This window comes from Malaclemys terrapin, chromosome 24 (genome assembly GCF_027887155.1).
Source record: "Malaclemys terrapin pileata isolate rMalTer1 chromosome 24, rMalTer1.hap1, whole genome shotgun sequence".
NCBI lineage: Eukaryota > Metazoa > Chordata > Testudines > Emydidae > Malaclemys > Malaclemys terrapin.
In genome coordinates, this window is record NC_071528.1 from 16,497,423 (window position 1) to 16,516,007 (window position 18,585).

General features: G+C 60.2%; 1 protein-coding gene across 4 annotated transcripts in view; it reads left to right on the plus strand.

Annotated features, from left to right (window-relative positions):
- The window catches only part of PDE4C (phosphodiesterase 4C), a 108,515-nt gene that overhangs the window by 29,230 nt on the left and 60,700 nt on the right, over positions 1-18,585 (plus strand). For 3 of the 4 annotated variants that reach the window (XM_054013726.1, XM_054013725.1, XM_054013724.1), the window contains one exon: positions 4,308-4,525. In XM_054013726.1, coding sequence (XP_053869701.1) covers positions 4,308-4,525 — 218 coding nt within the window. Of the gene's footprint in view, positions 1-4,307; positions 4,526-13,490; positions 13,621-18,585 lie in introns of those variants that run through there. The other variant, XM_054013730.1, reaches the window with a different exon arrangement.

Here is an 18,585-nt window from a genome sequence, read left to right on the forward strand (position 1 = left end):
AAGCTGCATCAACGTCTGACCAGCTGCTTCTCCCCTCCCTGCAAGCCCGTGAGCCCCCATCTTCGGGGGGGGGAGGGGATGGAAGCAGCCAGCTCCAGCCCAGGCCCAGGGAGCCAAAGGTGCTGCTCGGAGCCACCCGTGCTGAGCTTTGCTGGGGCACGTTCTCTGCTGCACCTTGAGAACGTGCTGCCAGGCCCCGGGGGGATCCTCGGCGAGCACCTGCCTTGCACCCGCTCCTGTGTAAAGGGCCACTTGCCTGCCAGGCCGTCTGTGCCGCAGGGCAGAGCGTGCCTGTCCGGGCCAGTGCTGCTGTGGCACCATGGAGAGCTCCTGCTTGTCTCCCCGCTGCCAATGCCCTATCCCCGGGCATTCGACTGGGGGCACTAGCCCGAGGCCGCTGGGCTCCCTGGCTGCCCTTGAAGCCAGGCTCTTGCAGCTAAGACCCTCGTCCCGGGCCAGGGCACATGCCCAGTGCAGCTCGCCCCTGTGCTGGGGCAGGTAGGAGGCGGAGACACGCCCCCCTTGACTGTGCGGGCCGGGGAGAACGTCTCCAGGACTGAATCCCAGCCAGGCCCCTGCTGCTGCCCAAGGCGTGTGCCATGGACTGGGGGGGATCCTCAGACAATAGCCAGGCTGTCGTCTCCCTGCCGGGGAAGGGGGTGAGGGGCAGGAAGACACCGTCTGCTTTCCGGCTCCAGCAGGCTGGGCTGAGTCTACGTGCGCGACGTGCCTCCCACAGGCTCTCCCCAGTCTGCCGCTGCAGGGAAGCCCCAGGCTGAATGCGTCCCCCGCCCTGGCCTGTCTGTAGCACCCACCACTGTGCTGTGCACGGGCTGGATTTCCCAGACCCATCTCTGTTCAGTCTAGGCCCGGCCTGTCACCAGATGCAGCTCTCCAGGCCCCAGGTCTGAGCAGCTGGCCAAGCAAGCCCCCAGGGCCCATTAGCCATGGGCAGGAAGGCTGGGGGCTGGCACACCACATCTCCAGGGCTGCCCAAAGGATTCAGGGGGCCTGGGGCAAAGCAATTTCGGGGGCCCCTTCCATAAAAAAAAGTTGCCATACTATAGAATACTATATTCTCATGGGGGCCCCTGCAGGGCCTGGGGCAAATTGCCCCACTTCCCCCCCCCCCCCCCCGGGCAGCCCTGCACACCTCTTGGCTGGCTTGAGGGCCTGGATTTCACTCCTGCGCTTGCCCCTTTTCCGCCCAGGGCTCGTGGAGTGTCAGCTGTGGGGGCAGGGGTGGCCTGGGCCGGGGTTGGGGAGCCTCTCTGGCTGTCCCAGGACTCGTGGAGTGTCAGCTGTGGGGGCAGGGGTGGCCTGGGCCGGGGTGGGGGAGCCTCTCTGGCTGTCCCAGGGCTCGTGGAATGTCAGCTGTGGGGGCAGGGGTGGCCTGGGGGGGCGGTGGGGGAGCCTCTCTGGCTGTCCCGGGGCGCTGGAGTTTCTCGGCCCTGCGCCCGAGGCGGTGAAATGCAGAACGCGGCTGGCGGCTGGGGGCTCTCGTGCTCTTATGACTCCAGCAAAGTGGCTGTCGTGGGGCCGCCCCTCGCCCGCTGCGATGGTTGTTTGCGGCTCTCCTTTGGGGTGAGCTGCTCCACACTGGAAAGCAGGAATAACCCGCAGCCTGGGGCTCCGGCCAGGCAAAGGGGCCTTAGAGCAAAGAGGAGCTGGGAGCCCTTTCCGGAGTTATTCCGGGGAGCGGCAGACCTGGAGGGAGGGGCTCACTGGGGTGTCTGGAATCCACCCGCTGGCCAATGCACCCTGGGCCCCACGGCTCCTGGGCACAGCTATGATCCAGGGCACTGCAGGGGTGGGGAGGGGAAGCACAAAAGTACAAATGGGGGGGGAGGCACGCAGGGAACTCCTCAGGCCCCCCAGCACCGCAGTCCTTGGCTCCCCCCTGGCAGGCTGCACAGCCCGTGCTGTCGGTCACTCCAATCCTTGGCTGCCAATCACCAGCCTTCAAGTGGGGAGAGACCAGCCGGAGCCGGGGTGAATTCCCCCAGCTTGGCAGCCGCTGACTGAGGGAGGGGGCCTCAGGCAGAGGCAGGGACTCTGCTGAGTTGCCCTGGGGGTCTGGCAAAGGTGATGCTGGATTATTCCTTTTATTGCTCCTCTTTGCGGGTGCCGCGGTCTACTGCAGCCCGGGCTCCGGGGCTGTGGCTGTCAGGCTCCAAGCTTGCGGTCAGCCAGGTGCTGAGGCCTCATTGCCAAGAGTGACCAAGCTGGGTGCCCAGCGTGGCCCTGGAGGGGCCGTTCAGCACTTGCTGCAAATCCAGCCCCTTCGGAGTCTCTTGAACCGGGCACCCGAGGTCACTCAGCCTTTGGGACCGTAGCCCTGTCTCCTGGCGAGACGCGGACGCGGCACCAGGAAGGAGGGGGGCGGTGGCTGAGGCCTGGGGTGATGCTGCAGCCCCTGAGGCAGGAGCAGGGCCAGAGCCGTCCCTTGGGTAGGGCGAATTGGGGTGACCGCTCCGGGACCTGTGCTATGGGGGGCCCCACAGGCTGGTGCAATTGGCTGGCACAGTCGGTCCCGGAAGAGACTAATCCGTCACTTCCACCCTGGGCCCTGCACCGCCTTAGGGACGGCCCTGAGCAGGGCCGTAGCTGCAGCTGCTCCGAGCATGGCGGGTTGGGGACCCAGGCTGTTGGGTGCAGACACGCCCAGCGTGCAGGATCTCGGGGCCACACCCCATTGGCGCAGACACGTAACCCATTGACAGACGGCTGGAAATTGCGGTGATCTGAGTTAACTAGCTGGAGAAATGCGGAGGGTTTGTCACAGCTGCATCCAGAGCCCCCAGCCGGGAGCAGGCTCTGTGTTGCTGGGCCCTGTGTGGACTGACATGTTCCCTGCTCCAGACACAAGCTGCTGTGGGAACGGCTCACCCTGGCCGTGCCTTACTCTGAATGCGAGCGCTCCAGGACTGACCCACGCAGCTCTGAATGCCAACTGGCCAGGGGGCAGAGGGCTGGCAGGTATCGCTTGGGTCTGGGGGGTGCGTTCTGGTCACCGGCGAGTGACGTGAGTTCTCCGATGAAAGCCGCTGTCCCCCCGTTCGTCAGTATCACTGTGAAGTGAATGTACCGACACCCGGTGACAGTCCGTGGGCTTGTCTACACTTGAAACGCTACGGCTGCACGGCTGGAGCGCTCCAGTGTAGACGTGACCCAACGGGCGGGGTCTCCCCTCAGCAGAGACAGGATCGGTCACCAGCAAAGGTCAAAACCAGGTTTCCTGTCAGACAAGGGAGGGTAAGCTGAGTATTGCCCCAGTCACACTGGGTCCCCCCTCACGAGTCTGCGCCGAATGCAAATGCAGGGTTTTCAGATCAGGAGCCTTCAGAATAGCAGGGAGGAGAGACCCTTATCTGGTGGGACAGATCACAGGTTTGACTTTAGCAGAAGGTGACCCAACCCTCCCCCCCCTCCACCCTTCCATGGTAGATGCCCCCTCCCCTGCCCTGAGACCTGCCTGCTCCTTAACTCACTGCCGAGCTACTGCGAAGTGCAATTTCAGGCCTGCCTCCTTCCAGCGACCAGCTGCAAGGGCTGGAGCCTAAGATATACAGGTGCCCAGGGCCAGGCCTGGGTGTGCGTCTGCAGGGGTTGTGTGCACATGCAGGTGGGGGGGTTGTGGGCACATGTGTGTGTGTGGGGTGCACATGTGTGTGCAAACTGTACTTTGCCGTGGTGGGGTAGCCCTGTCGGTCCCAGGATATTAGACGCACAAGGTGGGGGAGGGAATATCTTTTATTGGACCAATGTCTGTGGGTCAGAGAGAATCTTTCACGCTCCACAGAGCTCTTCTCCGGGGCTGGAGACCTGGCGCTTGTCTCTCTCACCCCAGAAGTGAGTCCCAGACAGTATATTCCCTCACGCCCCTTGTCGCTCTCTGTGAACCGAACTACCAGTCGCTGCAGAGAACAGCGCTGAGTCGATCAATGCCCTGGCAGCGGCATCTCCTGCCCCGCCTCTCCCCTCAGCCGTGCGGGACGGGTCCGGGGCCACCACACCTGCTGGCCTGCCCCAGGAGCCATGCGCTGCCATGATGCACCTGGGCAGGCCTGGAGCCTGAGACTCCGCTGCCGCACTTCAGCCTGCACTCCTGGGAGTGAGCCAGGCTGGGGGGGCCCGTGAAGGGCTTGGGGTGAGACCCATCCAGAGCATGGGAGTCCAGCCCAGCAGGGGGTTGGGGAATCGGGCCCGGGAGCCGTGGTGCGTTGTGCCAGCGGGGCTGTCTCCTGATGCCGGAGCGCAGCTCCCGTCACTCCCTGCAAAGCTAACGAGTCTCATTCTCTCCACAGCGATCCAGAGACTCTCCGGACCTCGGTACCTGCAGCGCAGCACCCCATATGAACGCCATCAAGCGGCGTTTCTCGGGGACCCCGCTGCTGCCGCCGCTGGCTTGCCGCCATGTGGCACTCAGCGAGGCCAGCAGGCCCCCAGAGTCAGAGGGCCCCAGGGTCGTGTTCACCATCGAGGAGAGCGGGCCGAGCAGCGGCCAGGAGCCTGGCTTCTTACGGTAAGGCGGGCGCTTGGTGGGCCCCGTGCTCCTCGAGATCTCCCCTCAGGGCTGGGGAGAGCCTGGCCTCCCTCCTGATGGGGTGAGCTGGGGAGCTCTCTGCACTGACTGGGGGGCTCCTGGAGGGGCTCTCCGTCCTGGGCAGCAGAACCCGGCTCCCGCGCTGCCGGCCCTACCTGCTGAAAGGCCCAGGGAGTGGAGAGGCCCATCAGGGCTCCGGCTCCCCCCATTGCCATCTGCTCCATGAGGGGGCTTGGGGAGCCTTATGGGGGGGCATAGAGCCAGCAGGATTTCGGCCTGGACCTCAGTACCCAGCACGGTTAGTGGCGCTGCGTCAGGGAACACGGTGAATGGACCTGGAGCTCTGCAGACACACGAGATGGAATGTGCCCGGAGGAGGGGTGGGGTGGGGCGGGGCAGGGCGGGGCGGGGGGGTGTCAGCTCATGGGGAGGCCGGGGTGTGTGTGGCAGGGAACGTTCTTAACTGGGGTTTCTGCGGAGAGCGGCACAGGGAGGGGAAATGGCTGCAAAGCGCTGAGGGACCTCAATGCTGCCTGCAGTTTGTGTGGGCAGGTACTGCAGAGGCGGGCGTGGGGAACAGCGGGCCGGGCTGGTTCTCATGGATCGCGTTCAGGAAACGGTTCTGGTGGCCAGTCGCTTCCCTCTGCCTCAGGACTGCAGAGTTCCTGACAGCACCTGAAGTAAAGCCGGAGCCGGCCTGTGGATTTTACAGCACGTTCCAATATTGCTGTTAAACCAGAAATCTTGGTCTTGAGGCTAAATTCCCCAAAGGAGCCCCTGCAGGACACTAGGAATGTACCCAGCTGGACACACTCTGCAAACTGCCACTCCCAGAGCAGCTCAGGGTGATGCCCACAGCCTGCCCCCGGCCACCCGTTATGGTGACATCACCATGCCTGGGGGCCTGATTGCTTCAACAGAGCCCTGCTCCTGCCCTCGGCCAGCGGCCCCTCCATCTTCTGCTGCTCATTAGCCGCCTGGCACCCATCCCAGGCAGCGCTCCCGGCTCCAGGGACTGGCTAACCTACTTGATATTCATTCCCCACAGATGTGTTCCCAAAAATCTATTGCCTTGCTTTGATTCAGCTCTCACTGATAGCCCGGCACATATTTCATGCTTAGTTTTCAAACTTGGCTAGGAGACGGAGCAGATGCACCGAGGGGTGGGCTGGGATGGGATCCCGCATTTGGAGCACTCTTCCCCTCCTGCCTGTGGTCCCCCTGGCACAGCTCCCTGACCCAAACCGCCTCCCCCGCAGCGCCACATTCTTAATTTCCTTGTCAGGAATATTGATTGCGGTTGTTCCACCACAGCAGATTGTCTCTGGCTGCTTCTCTGTGCTGGAGCCCGGCGCCTCGCCTGCCTCACGCACATTTTGGGGTGGTGGTGTTGGGTTTTAATTTATTTTTGTGGCAAGAAAAACAAGTGGCAGCAGCCCCACATTGCCTTCCCTGCCCCGCAGCGCGGCCTTGGTGCCAAGGTTGGATCGGTGCTGCTTTTCATGGGGCTGATGGGGAACGACCGGGCCCCCACGGATGCTTTTCACAGAGCAGAGCTCGGGGCCACGTTATGCTACTGGTGACCTGCTCTCCCCGGACGGGGACCCAGCTGGGAGAGAGGGTGTTTGGGGCGGTTCTGCCCCTCTCGGTCGAGGCTGCTTTGTTTGTGGTTTTTGGCTTCACTCCCCAGTTTTGCACCAAGGCTTGATGGCACCATCCCCCGCCCCTCCGCTGGCAAACCGCGAGTCCCACTTGGCCGGGCCAGGGAGACGAATATGGGATGAAATCCTGGCTCCACTGAAGTTGGTGACAAACCCCCCATCTCCTTTAGGGAGGCCGGGCTCCCACCCTCGCTGCATAAAGCAAATGCTTTCAATGTCCCTGCGGCTGCGTGCCCTGCACACCCCCCTGCCGGCGCTGCTGAAGGACCAGGTGGCTGCTTTGTTTCAGACGGAGCAGGTGCCTGTGCTGCCCACGTAGGCCTTCCCCTGCATGATCTAGTCCCTCTTGGCAGGGGACTGCACCTCCTGTCCATACAGCGGTTGCTGTCACATGAAAATCCAATGTGAGGGGAGGTGGATTCTTGGCACTGTGCGTGGCCCTGCTCTGCTATTGCCCTCTGCCACCTATCCCCTGCCAGGCATGCTCCCGTGCCGAGGACAGACAATGAGCAATAACCACGGCCGCTGGGCATTTTGTCTGAGAGCCTGGTGCGGATTGTAGGACCAGATGCCTCTGGCGGCTGGCAGTGAACTGGGTCTGGCCATGTTGCTTGTTTTAATTGGAGCCCAGAGCTCTAGGCTGGGTCCAGCATCTGCGTCTGGCCTGGCACCAGCTGGGCATGGTCCTGAGGCCTGGCTCCCAACAGGGCCAGTTACCAGTTGCTTTGGGGGAACAGGCGAGAATCTGGCGCTGGCCCATCAGAGGCACGCGGCTGTTCAGACGCAGTGCGGGAATTCCTGTCGAGCCCAATCCTGAGCTCTGCCCATTAACCACACTTGGCTTTGGCTTGGGAGCCATGCGCTGCCTTGTTGCAGGTGCCCCTCCATTGGCGAGGAGAGAAATCCCGGAGCCCTGCAGCCGTTTGGCCCCCAGCATGAGCTCAGCCTGCTCCTCCCGGCAGCACAGCCCCACCCGCTGGTCGGGGAGGAACAATGGTCAAGACAAAGACACAGGCAGACGCGCTCCCGTGCCAGCAAATCATTTCCTTTCAAAATCGCTCCTTGGTTATAACAATAGTTTCCCAAGATAAGTTTGAGAGCGGCGCTGAGGGGAAGTGGGCTGTAGCCCACGAAAGCTTATGCTCTAATAAATTTGTTAGTCTCTAAGGTGCCACAAGTACTCCTGTTCTTTTTGCTGAGGGGAAAGGCTCCCAACGCCACCACTAATGCTGGGTGCGCCTGGCGTCTGCTGGGGATGGTGAATAAACAAACAGGACAATGAAGAGGACTAAGCCAGGGCCAGCCGAGCCCAGAAGGACGGATCTCTGCTGTTCACAACGGTGCTAGACATGGGCACCGATCGGGGAAGCTTTGCACCCGCTCGCCTTCTGACCCAAACGTCACAGAGGTCGGAGGTACCAGACCTGCCATCTGCCAGTCTGTGGGACGCTCGCGGGGTGGGGGGTTGGCAAGGGGCGTGGACGTGAATGCGTGACGCCCAGTGGCAGGATCCCAGTGCCGGCTCTCACAGGTGTTTGCCGATGTGCTGGATGTTGTGAGTGAAATCCCATAGACTGTGCACCACAGCTGCTTGGCCTGAGACAAGAAATGTGTCGCTGTGTGTCACTGGTAATGCCCTGCTCTCAACAGGTGTTGGGGTTTCCATCGGGTGGTAACATGCTAGTTGTGTGTATCCCACAGCACCGACCATGCTTGCAATCACCACAGCAGGTTGGTCCCAGAGACCGGGGGGGCGGTGACTTTGGTCAGGGAGAGGGGTTAATTTTGGAAGAACTTGTCCAATAGCGATGTCTCCCCCTCACCCAATCCCTTAATGGCCGCTTCCATCCCGAAGCAGAAGAGTTCACACCCACCAATGCGTGTTTATTCTGTCTCATCTAAATACGGGTGTTCTTGGTCATATGAACGTCTAAACCTTTGTTACCTGAAGCATCAAGTAGTGACAGCTGCCACGTGCAGAGTGCTGGAGGGTGCAGAGTACTGGTACTGTGGGGTGCAGGGTGTTGCTAAGTGCAGAGTACTGGTACTACGGGTGCTGTGGGGTGCAGAGTACTGGTACTGCAGGGTGCTGGGTGTTGCTGGGTGCAGAGTACTGGTACTGTGGGGTGCTGGGTGTTGCTAAGTGCAGAGTACTGGTACTACGGGTGCTGTGGGGTGCAGAGTACTGGTACTACGGGTGCTGTGGGGTGCAGAGTACTGGTACTACGGGTGCTGTGGGGTGCGGAGTACTGGTACTGCAGGGTGCTGGGTGTTGCTGGGTGCAGAGTACTGGTACTGCAGGGTGCTGGGTGTTGCTGGGTGCAGAGTACTGGTACTGCAGGGTGCTGGGTGTTGCTAAGTGCAGAGTACTGGTACTACGTGCGCTGTGGGGTTCAGAGTACTGGTACTGCAGGGTGCTGGGTGTTGCTGGGTGCAGAGTACTGGTACTCCAGGATGCTGTGGGGGTGCAGAGTACTGGTACTGCAGGGTGCAGGGTGTTGCTGGGTGCAGAGTACTGGTACTGCAGGGTGCTGGGTGTTGCTGGGTGCAGAGTACTGGTACTGTGGGGTGCTGGGTGTTGCTAAGTGCAGAGTACTGGTACTACGGGTGCTGTGGGGTGCAGAGTACTGGTACTACGGGTGCTGTGGGGTGCGGAGTACTGGTACTGCAGGGTGCTGGGTGTTGCTGGGTGCAGAGTACTGGTACTGCAGGGTGCTGGGTGTTGCTGGGTGCAGAGTACTGGTACTGCAGGGTGCTGGGTGTTGCTAAGTGCAGAGTACTGGTACTACGTGCGCTGTGGGGTTCAGAGTACTGGTACTGCAGGGTGCTGGGTGTTGCTGGGTGCAGAGTACTGGTACTCCAGGATGCTGTGGGGGTGCAGAGTACTGGTACTGCAGGGTGCAGGGTGTTGCTGGGTGCAGAGTACTGGTACTGTGGGGTGCAGGGTGTTGCTAAGTGCAGAGTACTGGTACTACGGGTGCTGTGGGGTTCAGAGTACTGGTACTACGGGTGCTGTGGGGTGCAGAGTACTGGTACTACGGGTGCTGTGGGGTTCAGAGTACTGGTACTGCAGGGTGCTGGGTGTTGCTGGGTGCAGAGTACTGGTACTCCAGGGTTCTGTGGGGTGCAGAGTACTGGTACTACGGGTGCTGTGGGGTGCAAAGTACTGGTACTGCAAGGTGCTGGGTGTTGCTGGGTGCAGAGTACTGGTACTGTGGGGTGCTGGGTGTTGCTAAGTGCAGAGTACTGGTACTGTGGGGTGCTGGGTGCAGAGTACTGGTACTCCAGGGTGCTGTGGGGTGCAGAGTACTGGTACTGCAGGGTGCTGGGTGTTGCTGGGTGCAGAGTACTGGTACTGTGGGGTGCTGGGTGTTGCTAAGTGCAGAGTACTGGTACTGCGGGGTGCTGGGTGCAGAGTACTGGTACTCCAGGGTGCTGTGGGGTGCAAAGTACTGGTACTGCAGGGTGCTGGGTGTTGCTGGGTGCAGAGTACCGGTACTCCAGGGTGCTGTGGAGTCCAGAGTACTGGTACTAGTGGGACTGACGGGAGATTTGAGATAATGAGCAGACAAAGGTAAAGCCTTAATCTCTGCAGGGCTCTTCAGTGTCGGGCTTTCATTGGCACGCTGCATTCGACAGCCCTGGGCACGTATTTATAGAGCCGTGGAAATAACACCTCAGCACAATCCTTGCCAATCGCTTGTTAGTCTGTAGGGGGATTGCAGTGCTGAGCAGAGTCCCCCGGAGCTGCTGGGCTTCGCCGTGTCCCGTCCTGGGGGAAGTCTTTCATGCCAAGGGGGTGATGGCGTGTTCACGCCTCCCCAGCCCCGGTAACCGGGGGAGGGATGCACTTGGTGGGACCCAGATGAGCCGTGTGTGCGCACTGGAGCTCAGCACATGTGATTCCCGTTGAAGGCAGCAGGCCAGGCACCTTTGTCAGTATTTTACTCAACACACGCACAGCCCAGCGTGGCTCTGCCCCTCTCCGAGGGGAGGCCGCTGCTGAGAGGCTTCAGCACAGCATGGGCACAGTCACATCTCAGCTCGTCCTGAGTGTCTGTGGCTGGGCTCACTGAAGAGCAAAGGATGAGGCTCTTGCTTAGGTCTGGGGCCGGGGGCCTGCCCCCTCCCCGAAGCCTTAATCCGTCACCTCAGCCTGTGAGCACCAACGGGACTAACAGAGAGTCACGGGGTCCCCGGGCGATGCTCTGGAACTGCTCCCCACAAAGCCAGGCAGGACTCTGGGGAGCCTCCTCTCCCTCGGAGCAGACTGTCTTCAGGGCAAGAAGCTCACACGGCTTCACCTCCTGGGTCTGACCTTGGAGCATTCAGCATATGCCCCTCCGTGCGCTTCCCATAGCGAGTCCACCCAGGCAGGGTCCTGGGGAAGCCAGAGGGTCCTGCACGCACCCCCACTTCGCAGCCAGACGTGCCTCTCAGCCAGCCAATAAAACAGAGGTTTATTAGATGACAGGAACATGGTCTAAGACAGAGCTTGTAGGTCCAGAGAATGGGACCCCTCAGCCGGGTCCATTCTGGGGCCCAGCGAGTCAGACACCCACATCTGCCCTCACTCCCCATCCCCAGCCAGCTCCAAACTGAAACCCCCTCCAGCCCCTCCTTTCTGGTCTTTGTCTCTTTCCCGGGCCAGGAGGTCACCTGATCTCTTTGTTCACCTTTAGCTATTCCCTTGCAGGGGAGAAGGGCCCCAGCCATTTGTTGCCAGGAGATAGAGTGTCGGCCATTTATGCACACTGGAGACTTAAGAAATGCATAGGGGAAACTGAGGCACCCACACAGTAGTCAGAGGAAACATTAAGAACAGTCCCACTTCATCACCCAGACACATGCAGAGCGCCAGGCTGCCTGTGGAGCCCAGGGGCGGCAGGGCACAGGCGCTGGCCGAGGGACAGTGAAGGACGTGTGATGCCTGAGCCTAGTTCTGCCGCTGGCTCTCTTTCACGGGGGTCAGGGGGTCTCCTGAATTGAGCCCAGTGCCAGCAGGCCCAGCGTGGCTGACGGAGCAGGAGCGTGGGCAGTGCAGCCTGGCACCGCCCTGTCCCTCCCGCCCATGGGGCCAGGCAGAGCACAGGGCACGGGGCACAGCAGCAGGATCTGCTCCTGATGCCCCTCTGCCCGGCCCTGGCCTCTGGCCATGGAAGTTACAGACCCCAGGGGTAGGAATAAATGGTCAGTTTTCAAAATGGAGAGAGGTAAATAGTCGTGTCCCCCAGGAGTCTGTTCTGGGCCCAGTTCTATTCAACATATCCATAAATGATCTGGAAAGAGGGGTAAACAGTGAGGTGGCAACATTTGCAGATGATACAAAACTACTCAAGATAGTTAACTCCCAGGCAGACTGCGAAGAGCTACAAAAGGATCTCACAAAACTGGGTGACTGGGCAACAAAATGGCAGATGAAATTCAATGTTGATAAATGCAAAGTAATGCACATTGGGAAACATAATCCCAACTAGACATATAAAATGATGGGGTCTAACTTAGCTGTTACCACTCGAGAAAGAGATCTTGGAGTCATTGTGGATAGTTCTCTGAAATCATCCTCTCAATGTGCAGCAGCCGTTAAAAAAGCAAACAGAAATTTGGGAATCATTAGGAAAGGGATAGATAATAAGACAGAAAATATCATGTTGCCTCTAGATAAATCTATGGTACGGCCACATCTTGAATACTGCATGCAGATGTGGTCGCCCTATCTCAAAGAAGATATATTGAAATTGGAAACGGTTCAGAAAAGGGCAACAAAAATGATTAGGGGTATGGAACGGCTTCCTGTTGAGGAGAGATTAATAAGACTTGGACTTTTCAGCTTGGAAAAGAGACGACTAAGGGGGGATATGATTGAGGTCTATAAAATCATGACTGGTGTAGAGAAAGTAAATAAGGAAGTGTTATTTACTCCTTCTCATAACACAAGAACAAGGGGTCACCAAATGAAATTAACAGGTAGCAGGTTTAAAACAAACACAAGAAAGTATTTTTTTCACGCAATGCTCTGTCAACCTCTGGAACTCCTTGCCCGAGGGTGTTGTGAAGGCCAATACTGTAATGGGGTTCAAAAGGGAGCGAGACAGATTCATGGAGGATAGGTCCATCAATGGCTATTAGCCAGTATGAGCAGGGATGGTGTCCCTAGCCTCTGTTTGCCAGAAGCGGGGAATGGGCGACAGGGGATGGATCACTTGATGATTCCCTGTTCTGTTCATTCCCTCTGGGGCACCTGGCACTGGCCACTGTCGGCAGACAGGATACTGGGCTGGATGGACCTTTGGTCTGACCCAGTCTGGCTGGTCTTATGGTCAGTGCACTCTGGCCTGGCCAGCCCCCTGATGTTGTGGGTGTGAGAGCAACTGGGCTGCCTCCCGCATCCCATCCCGCTGGGCCCTGCATTTCCCCTGCTCCCATCCCATCCCGCTGGGCCCTGCATCTCCCCCCATCCCATCCTATCCCGCTGGGCCCTGCATTTCCCCTGCTCCCATCCCATCCCGCTGGGCCCTGCATCTCCCCCCATCCCATCCCATCCCGCTGGGCCCTGCATTTCCCCTGCCCCCATCCCATCCCGCTGGGCCCTGCATCTCCCCTCCCCCCAGCGTCTGTCCAGCTCCGAGCACTGCCTGGCTGCTGGGCGGGGGGGGGGGGTCCTCTGGCAGAGGGGTCCGGGCTGGGGTTTGGCCCAATGAAAAGTGTCTCTGTCCCTTCATGGCGGGCGGTGCCTGGCAGCGATGGTGGGGGCCCAGCCTGGCCCGGGAGCAGCCCCCGCCCCTTCCCCAAGCCCCTCCAGGGTGTCCGGCTCGGCCCCGGGCCATGGGCGGGTGGGTGGAGGCAGGACCCAGCAGCCCCAGGGAGCTTCCAGTCCGGCCCGAGGCCCCGGGGATGGCCGCGCCCAGCGCCTCGGGGCTGGCTGCGGGCGGGGCGGGGCGGGGTGAGCGCTTCCCCCGCACCTGCGCCGAGCTCCGCTCCGCTCCGCTATATAACCGCCTGTCGGAGCGCGCCGCAGCCGCTGCGGAGCCCGGCGGCCGGGGACAAGCGAAGGGGCCGGGGCGGGCGCTGGCCGGCGGGGCGCAGCCGGGAAAGTTTCCGGCCGGGGCCACGCGTCCTCCCGCAGCGCCCAGGAACTTGCCGGTTCCGGGGGCGGCTCCCGGCGCTCGGAGCCGCTTCAGCACCCGGCGGGCGGACAGCGCCCCGGGCCCGGGCCATGGAGCTGAGCCGGGAGGGGGCCGGCACGGCCAAGCCCCCCAAGCACCTGTGGCGCCAGCCCCGCACCCACATCCGCATCCAGCAGCGCTTCCACTCCGACACCGAGCGGTACCTGCTCCGCCGCGCCCCGGACGGCGCGCCCCGGCCCGGCCTCCGGCAGCCCAGGATGTCCTGGCCCTGCTCCCTGCAGCGCCGGTAAGACCGCGCCCCGGGCGGGGGGATCCTGGGGGGGGTGGGTCTGGAGCCCTGGGGGGTCCGGAGCCCCGGGTACTAAGGGGTGAAGTGTCTCTGTGTCCCGGGGCTCAGCCGCCTTCCCGCTCCGTCCCCAGCTCTGGTGCCGCGCCCCGGGGCTGGACAAGGCGTTATCCAGCCGGCCCGGCCTAGGGCACGTGTAACGCCTGAGCCGGGCTGGCTGCCGGGCGTTACGGGGTGTTCCGCCTGCCGGCGAGCGCAGCCGCTGCACTTCCCCCAGCTGGGGGTGAGCCGAGCCCGCGCGAACCCGAACAAAGATCTCAGCAAGGGGGGCGGGGGAGAATTGGACCCGGAGCCTGGGAGGGGCAGCCCCGGAGAGCCCCTGGCCAGCTCAGAGACCCAAAGCCCCAAGAAAGATCCGAGCCAACAGCTCTCTTCTTTTCCCCGCTGCGCGCTGATCCGGCACCACCTGTCCCCGCAGCCGTGAACCTCCCGTGTCCCAGTGAAAGTGCAGACGAGCTGCTCCGCGGGGAAGGGGCCGGGCCGGGGCCGGGCCGGGGCCGGGCATTAGGAATTCTCCCCCAGTCCCACGGAGTGACTAAGGACGGAGCGGGCTAGGAGGGAACCGGTGTCAGACCGAACAAATGAGGATCCCTGTAGAAATTAATTCCTCGGCGGCCGCTTTGGAATATTTATGTTGTTTCTGCTGCATGAAGAAGATTGATGGTGGCTCAGCTGGGCTGGAAATCAAATCCTTCCACTCTGGGGCTGCAGGGCTGGTAAACAGCAGCCGGTGGGTTTGGGTTTGTTTGTTCTGTTTTACAATCTGTGTATCCAGCAACACAACCACGGAGTCTTCCGGCAAATCAGCTAATCAGACTGATCAGTCTCCCGGGAGGGAGCAAAGGGTGGCATTATTTTTGTCTGTTAGCAACCTCCCCCCCCCGCCCTCCATCTGTACATTGCAGGGGCATCTGCCAAGAAATCCGCTTCCGGGGGGGCTGGTTCCAGGCTGCTGAAGGCTTGGCTAAGGTTGTCTCTTCGTTAGCCGCAACGCCTGTCCTGGGCCGCGTGCCGTGCTGCTAGGCAGGTCGGTGGGCTGCGCCCGCGGGTGAAGGCCTGGCCGCACTGAGGTCAATGACAGTTTTGCCAGGATGGCAGTGCACCTGGCGTCACCCAGCGTGCATACTTTTGGCATTGCTAGCTAGGCACTCACTCCCTCACCGCACTTATACTCTCTTTTCTGAGACCCAGCGTCAGGGGGCTGGATTCACCCACACGTCGCTCCGGGGCTGTAGCATGGGGATTACGTTGGCCGCAGACATGCAGCCTGGATGCTGGGGCATTTCCTAGTCTGAGATCCAAGCCTGGCACCTCCGTGCACAGGGACAGTACTGTGCCCTTTTGTGACAAAGTGGGACTGTTCTTAATGTTTCCTCTGAATACTGTGTGGGTGCCTCAGTTTCCCCTATACATTTCTTAAGTCTCCAGTGTGCATAAATGGCCAACACTCTGTCTCTTAGCAACAAATGGCCAGGGACCTTCCCCCCTGCAAGGGGATAGCTAAAGGTGAACAAAGAGATCAGGTGTTCTCCTGGCCCAGGAAAGAGACAAAAGCCAGAAAGGAGGGGCTGGAGAGGGTTTCAGTTTGGAGCTGGCTGGGGACGGGAAGTGAGGGCAGACAGGCTTGTCTGGCTCACTGGGCCCCAGAATGGACCCGGCTGAGGGGTCCCGTTCTCTGTACCTCAAGCTCTATTTTAGACCATGTTCCTGTCATCTAATAAACCTCTGTTTTACTGGCTGGCTGGGAGTCATGTCTGACTGCGAAGTTGGGGTGCAGGACCCTCTGGCTTCCCCAGGACCCCGCCTGGACAGACTCGCTGTGGGAAGCGCACGGAGTGGCATATGCTGAATGCTCCAAGCAGTGGTGTAGCTAGGGAGGGAGCAGGGGGAGCACCTGCTCCTCCGAGCCCAGAATTTCCCAAGTGGCGCCTTTTCCCCTTGTCCGTGATTTTGGTGGCATTTTGGCGCACGCGCAGGGCCGCCAAAATGCCACCGAAGGACATGTGCCTTTTTTCTCCGCTGCTCCTCCTCGGCAGCAACCCTGGCTACGCCACTGGCTCCAAGGAGAGACCCGGGAGGTGAAGCCGTGTGAGCTTCTTGCCCTGAAGACAGTCTGCTCCGAGGGAGAGGAGGCTCCCCAGACTCCTGACTGGCTTTGTGGGGAGCAGTTCCAGAGCATCGACCAGGGACTCCATGACACCTTTCTCCCTCCGACCAGGGATGTGATGGCCTCTCCCCCGCTCGGCAGCGGGGCTCCATGTTTCCAAAGGAGTGACAGTCCTAGAGGAAGCAGCCCAGGGTGACCAGAGGCCCTTCTCCCGTGCCCCACTGTGTGCGGAGCCCAGCAGGTGGCTGGAGAAGCGCAGCCTTGCTAGGCAGAGCTGGAAGGACAAGGAGAGCCAGGATAGAACTGACTGAGCAGGGCTTTTTCTGGAGCTGCCAGAGTCCTGCCATCGGACTCAGCTCATCCTGGGTGATCCCTGCTTGAGTCTGGCCAGCGGGTTTTCTCCAGGGACTGGGGGGAAGCAGCGGCCACGGAAAAGCGTGAGCTGGGGTTTAGCACAGGCCTGGCCTGGTGCTGGGTGTTTTGTTCTCCAGCTGCATTTGAACCAGAGATTGGCTTCCGTTTTTGAGGGTTGATTGGCCAGACTTGGGATAGACAGACTGCCACGGAGTGTGGGGGAGTCAGGGCTCTGCACCCCTCTTCCTGAGATTCACCGGGACTCTCAGCCAGCCAGTAAAACAGAAGGTTTATTAGATGACAGGAACACAGTCCCAAGCAGCGCATGTAGGTACAACCAGAGCCTCTCAATCAAGTCCTTCTGGGGGGTTTAGGGAGCTTAGACCCCAGCTTGGGGTTCCCTGTGTTGCATCACCCAGCCCAAAACAGGAAACTAAAACCAAAACCCTCCAGCAGCCTTTTCCCCCCTCCCCTCTGCCCTTCCTTCCTTTGTTCAGTCTCCCGGGGAGAAGGTGTCACTTCTCCCACCCCCCTGGCTCAGGTTACAGCTCAGGTAGCTTCCTTCTCACCTCAATGTAACTCCCCAGCAACATTCCCAGGTCAAATCTGCCCGCTCCCTGCTCCGTGACACAGGCCAAGGAACATTGGCCCAGGGGATTGTGGGATAGTCTTGGTGGACTCAGGGCACGAGTCTGGGGACCTGACCTGAGCTGCGTCCACACTGCAAAACGATGAAGTTTGGACTCAAGTCCCAGTGGGACTCTGGCTTGGACCCACCCCCTCTGCCAGGTCCTGAGGGCTTCCTGGCCGAAGTCAGACAGATCAGTGTGGGCTTGGGCTCAAGCCGGAGTCTGAGCATGGGCTCGCATTGCAGTGTGGACGTACCCTCCTCTGCCCAGGCCGTTAGGTGAAATGGGGTGGGAGTGACTAGCCCGGAGGGGCTCCGGGCTGTGGGATGGTTTCCAAAGGTAGGGGCAGCTCTGTCACTGGGGACTTTACAATGTAACTGGCCAAGCCGAGTCTAGCCTGGGCTGGCTGTGTTGGCAGGGGTGGGAGCCTCTCACTCCCCTTCCTGGGCCAGGACGTTTCTGGTTTTATTGATCTCTGCAAGCCCAGCTGATCTTTCCTGGCCTGCTGGCAGCCTCTGGGCACAATCTGCCACCAATGTTCCTTTGCCTTTTGACAGGGATTCACTTGGCCTGCACTTCTGGCTGGTCGTACGCACATGAGTGGAGCAGGTGTCATGGCAGGAATGGTGACTCTGAAGTGGCTATTGAAAAATGAGTGGGATTTGTGTTTGCCCTCCTGAGAGTTGCCCTGGAAGTTAGATTCTCCAAGTGCTGCTTGGGTAGTCAGGAAGGAGCAGAATAAAGCCACTGAGGGTCCAATCACACCCCAGTCCCTGCTCGGACCCCAGACACCCGGTAACTGCGCCCAGCTGCTCAGATATCCAGAACTAGCTGCATAGATTATTTGAAATTCAGCGGAGAACAACAAGTCTGTGAAAAATGTCACCTGTCAGACTTTGATCTTTAGCTGCAGCCGCTCAGAATGTGCTGCGTGGTGATCACAGCGGGGTCCGTATGCTAAACAAACGGCCTTGGGACCGAGAGGCCAGGAGCCCGCAGGGTGGGGGGAATCTCTGGGGGTTCGTGCTGATGCCAAGTTTGACATTTCGGTTTTAAAAATATTGAGGTTCATTTCCCACATGGTGTGATGGTGACCAGCGCTCCTCTGTCTCCGTGGGCTCTGCCAGTGGCATGGGGATGCATATGGCCATAAGACCAGCCAGACTGGGTCAGACCAAAGGTCCATCCAGCCCCGTATCCTGTGCTCTGACAGTGGCCAGTGCCAGGTGCCCCAGAGGGAATGAACAGAACAGGGAATCATCAAGTGATCCATCCCCTGTCGCCCATTCCCAGCTTCTGGCAAACAGAGGCTAGGGACACCATCCCTGCCCATCCTGGCTAATAGCCATTGATGGACCTATCCTCCGTGAACTTATCTAGTTCTTTTTTGAACCCTGTTATAGTCTTGGCCTTCACAACATCCTCTGGCAAGGAGTTCCACAGGTTGACTGTGCGTTGTGTGAAGAAATACTTCCTTTGGTTTGTTTTAAACCTGCTGCCTGTTCATTTCATCTGGTGACCCCTAGTTCTTGTGTTATGAGAAGGAGTAAATAGCACTTCCTTACACAGGCACCAAGTTACTAATCTGCCAGGGGGTGCTCCCCCCGGCTCCGCCCAGGCCCTTCCTCCAAGGCCCCACCCCAGCCCTCCTTCTTCCCGCCCCGTCTCTTCCCCACCCAGTTCTGCCCCTCTCCCCCAAACAGGCTGTGCCTTCGCTCTCCCCTTCCCCCTCCCCCCAGTGCCTCCTGACACCACAAAACAGCTGATCTGTGGTAGGTGATGGGAGGGAGGGGGAGGCGCTGATCTGTTGGGTCC